General features: G+C 25.8%; 1 protein-coding gene across 3 annotated transcripts in view; it reads right to left on the bottom strand.

Annotated features, from left to right (window-relative positions):
- The window catches only part of LOC115233122 (nibrin), a 9,701-nt gene that overhangs the window by 3,898 nt on the left and 1,139 nt on the right, over nucleotides 1-4,664 (bottom strand). For all 3 annotated transcript variants that reach the window (XM_029803379.1, XM_029803380.1, XM_029803381.1), the window contains exons 2-9: nucleotides 4,252-4,385; nucleotides 4,030-4,172; nucleotides 3,206-3,368; nucleotides 2,549-2,804; nucleotides 2,115-2,255; nucleotides 728-2,007; nucleotides 553-642; nucleotides 268-326 (exon numbers count right to left, since the gene is read on the bottom strand). In XM_029803379.1, coding sequence (XP_029659239.1) covers nucleotides 273-326; nucleotides 553-642; nucleotides 728-2,007; nucleotides 2,115-2,255; nucleotides 2,549-2,804; nucleotides 3,206-3,368; nucleotides 4,030-4,172; nucleotides 4,252-4,385 — 2,261 coding nt within the window. In that variant the 3' untranslated portion in view covers nucleotides 268-272. The remainder of the gene's footprint in view (nucleotides 1-267; nucleotides 327-552; nucleotides 643-727; nucleotides 2,008-2,114; nucleotides 2,256-2,548; nucleotides 2,805-3,205; nucleotides 3,369-4,029; nucleotides 4,173-4,251; nucleotides 4,386-4,664) is intronic.

Here is a 4,664-nt window from a genome sequence, read left to right as displayed (position 1 = left end):
ATAAATTGCATTTTTAAATTATTTGTATTATTTTTCGATATGTTTAAATATTTTTATTAATTTAAACAATCTGCGTTTATTAGAAATATAAATTTTTAAAAGTAACAATATTTCTAATGTAAAACTAAAATAAATTAAAAAAAAATATAGTACTTGAAAATATTTTTAAAGAAACGTTCTCACACACACACACACACATATATATACACACAAAATTATTTTAACCTTTATAATATTAAATTATTTTTCTACAATAAAATTACATACTTGGATCACAAGACGAAGTCGTCCGCCTTCAGTATCTTCTCAGGGATCGTAATGGGTTTCTATATATAAATTAATTAAAAAAATTATTAATCTTCTTCTTATACCAGATTACTTACTTTTTTTCAATATATACAATATACTAAGAAAACAATTATATAACAATATATTGCGCGCAGACATAAAGAAAAAAGTAAAAATATATAAATATATAATTAAATAATATTACACATTAATATATATTTAATAATATTACATTGAGTATTGTAGGATAACATTCTTACAAACCTTTGTGAATTTTTTGCCACAAGGTATATCTTTCCGCAGTATCTCATTCGTAAATTCTTGGTTTACATATCTTTCGTACCAGGTAGCTCCCTGTAAACATTGTAGACATTATATTTTATAAATATAATGATATATTATAGCCAATAATGATTTCAATTATTATTAATTAACTCACTGTTTTTTTCGGCTCTTCTTTTCTGTTATCCTTTTTTTGTATTTCATTTTCTTTTACTGTTTTATATTCTTGATTTCTGTCAGATTTACAGACTGATCCTAATTTTTGTTCTTTCAATGATTTCTGTGATTCTTCAACTGTAAAGCAATTCTTTCCCAATATCCTTTTTTCTTTTCCTCGCTGTATATACATCTCATTGTTACTAATTTCCTCTATCGATACAATTCGCGGATATTCCGAATTTTTAGAACTTTTCCATCTCGCACTTTCCAATTTATCATTAATATCATTTAAACTATCATTTTCAACAATTAAATTTTCTTTACGATTCAAATTATTATTTTCAAAAGTCGAACTATTATCTTTGTTTGTAAACACATTTCCCAACTGTTGAAACTCGTATTTATTTTCTTCCAAAATATCTTTTTTTTTATAATTTTTTGCAAAAATCGAATTATTTTCTACAAAAACTTCCTTTTCTTGTAATTCAACATTTTCTTCTTTCTCCATAGCAAGATTGCTTAGAATATTTTTTTCATTAGATTTACCAGTGTCGAAAATAATCTCAGCTTGCTTATTATTGCTTTTGCCAGAAAAAATGTTATTAACGCTTTCTTCTAAAGAATTGCAACTCTCAGGAATAATTTGAGGTTTTTTATCAACTTTTCTAGAAACTATTGAATTATGGAAAATATTGTTCACAATATTATTTTCGTTATTATTACAAATATTATTTTGTCGGTTTTTGTTAAAAAAACATATATTTTTTATATTATTTTCATTGTTTTGAATTTTCATCCCAATGTCATCTTTACTAATGGTAAAATTACTTTGCTCATTTTCGTCAGAAAAGCGAGTTTTTTTCAAACTATGCTCATTGTTTTGGGAGTCGCAAGTCTCGGGAATTATTTTGCGTTTGTTTTCTCTATTATTGACGTTCTGCTTGTCTTCCATCATATTACTTTTACTAGCATTATATGTATCTCTCTGTTCACCCTCGTTAGAAAAGTAAGTTTCTTTTGAGATGTTTTGATTATTTTGAGAATTGCAAGTTTCAGGTATAATATTTCTTTCGATTTGTCTCTTAGCAGCATTATCAACGTCTTGCGTATCCTCGGTTATTATCATGTCAGATGGAGGAAATATTTGCGTCTTTAATTTTACAAATGTAGCAAAATCGAATTTGGGATTACAATACATTGTCGTAGTGCAATATAGAATTGCAAGTGGAATTTCCGTATCAGAAATCATTCTACGTTTGATAGCTTGTAACTTGGAATCTACAATATTAGAAAGTTATTTTATGTTTTAATCTATTCACTATTTTTACTTTCTCTTTCTCTCTCTCTCTCTCATTTTTTTCTCATAATAATATTCAATCACTTACAAATTATTGGATAATCAACTGCAATAACTTGAGTTAGTTGCGAGGAATCATTAGCAGGTTGCTGTATAACAATAGCATTTCTTGCAGTGAGATCTCGAGGACTCAAAGGTCTTTTTGTGGGATACACACATGACTTGCCACCTAAAATATATAACCCCACTTGAAAATATTTATAAATTCATGAGAAAATATTGAGCGTATTAATAAAAGAGTGTAAATATAAAAAATTAAACTCATTAAAAAAAAGAAGTTAAATATAATTTTATTACAAGATATTAAAATAACTAAAAAATATATAGTAATATGATTTAAACAATAAAATATATACATATATATATATATATATATTTATCACATATTTACATTTTTTCTTATTTCTATATACAAAGTTTTATTCTGCATGCAAAACTCTCAGAAGTAATAGAATTCATTACCTGCTGCAATAATTAATTGCGCATATGTAAAGTATTGCTTTGCGCAAAAGTGCACAAATGACAAGCCTTTGAATAATGTTTTACGTTTTTCGTTTGGTAGAAACGATCTCGAACAAACTTTCAGCCACTCCTCTTTTACTCTTGGTAGAAAATCTTCAATTTTTGGTAATTCTTTGGATTCTTTAATAGCTATGTTTACTGCTTCCCAATACATAATTGTGACAATAGGCTTGGCAGAGGCCAATGCACAAGCTAACTGTACACAAGATAAGTGTAAGTGAAAATCGACAAATAAATTTGTCTTTTACCTAACTTTTTTATATTTTTGTAAATAAAATTTCTTGTATAATTTTCTGCTCAAATTAAGAAGTCACACAACATAAAATTAATACTCATTATAATAACGTTAACAAAATATATTTTTTATGTAAATGCTCTTTTAAACTTTATACATATTAATCAAAATTAATTGTATAAAATTATATTGTGTAAAATCAAATTTTTTTAACTTTTATTGCTTGGAAAATGTATGGTATACGGATTTATAAAACAGCATTATAAATAATACATCAATAACAAAACATACCCTCAAAAAACCTATTAAATTATGATTTTCAGTAATGAAAAAGATCTATGTAAAATTATAAAAAATCTTACTTTTGTAGTAAATAAAACACTTTCAGCTACTGTCAAGTGTGTGCAAGAAGTGTCCCAAGTTTCAGATAATACTCCTCCCAAATAATCCGTAATATTCCTTAATCTCTCAGTATCCTCTTCATTTAAACCAGATCTCACAATCACAAATAAATGGCACAATGCACTGCAAAAAAGAACTTGTTGTAAAAATTAATGTTACAAAAATTTAAAAAAATTAGATTAATAACAAATATACATATATAAAAATTCAGTATAGTTATAGATATTAACAACTATTTAAATATTATATGTATAGCAAATTATATTTAAAGAGATATATATATAATAAATATTATACACACTATGCAAGCATGTACATACATACATACATACATACACAGAGAAAGGATGTATCATAATCCATGCTTATATTATATAGCATTATTCCTGAATAAGAAATGAATCAAATAGTCCTAAACCATTTTCTTTGCAACACTTAACAAAAAGAAACTTCAACGAAGAATTATTAAATAAGTCACCCAATCAGCGCCGTTTTTTAGACGAACATACGTCAGCGAGACATGCATAAAATAGTGTGTTATTATATTCAACTTAGTGCACGGTTCACAGACATATATCTGTGTAAAGAACGGCGCTGATAAGATGACATTTATTTAATAATTTCTTTTTTATTAAATATCACAGACAAAAATTCATGGGCACAAATTATGATACATCCTATATATATATATATATATATATATATACATGCATGTGTGCGTATGTATATACAACATAAATAAAAAGATTCTACAAAAACATAGACTATTTTGTAAAACTCTTACACAAAAGTATATTTCTGACCAAATTGCACTATATCGCCAGATCTCAAAATAAATTTGTCATTTGCGTATAGTTTTTTCTTCTCTTTATCTCTTACAACAACTGTTCCATATTTAGATATATTGCTGATAACACATTTATGTGCCTAAAAAAAATTAACATTCTTATTGATGATATTTCTCTGAAAGAGATATATTGGAGCAGATTAATAAATACAGATTTACGTCGGATTCTTTTGTTGATTCCACAGAAATCACTGCATGGAGTTCACTAACTGTGGCATCTCCTTCCAGCTTAATGTCACTCTGTGATTTGCCAAAGGATTTCTTCTGATTTGGCAAAATATAAACGAAAAGACCTGCAAGATTAAATTATAAATTTTCAACATTTGTTATTGATAAATGCATATATAAAAATCATTAAATTATAAGAAAATAAAATTGTAAAACAGGGTTAGAATCTTTCAAGTCACACACATATTGGAAATTCTAATTAATTTACCATTTGACTTTTTACTCTTTAGAAAACTGAATTTTTGTGAATTCTTTAATTCATTATTATACATATTTACTTCTTATTTATAAAACTAGAGAGTTAATTGTATTAATGAATTTAGATATTTTATATTTTATAAAAT

The sequence above is a fragment of the Formica exsecta genome, unplaced genomic scaffold (genome assembly GCF_003651465.1).
Source record: "Formica exsecta isolate Colony F162 unplaced genomic scaffold, ASM365146v1 scaffold160, whole genome shotgun sequence".
NCBI classification, from domain to species: domain Eukaryota; kingdom Metazoa; phylum Arthropoda; class Insecta; order Hymenoptera; family Formicidae; genus Formica; species Formica exsecta.
Note: the sequence above shows the minus strand (reverse complement) of the source record. Positions and strands in the feature narration are given on the sequence as shown.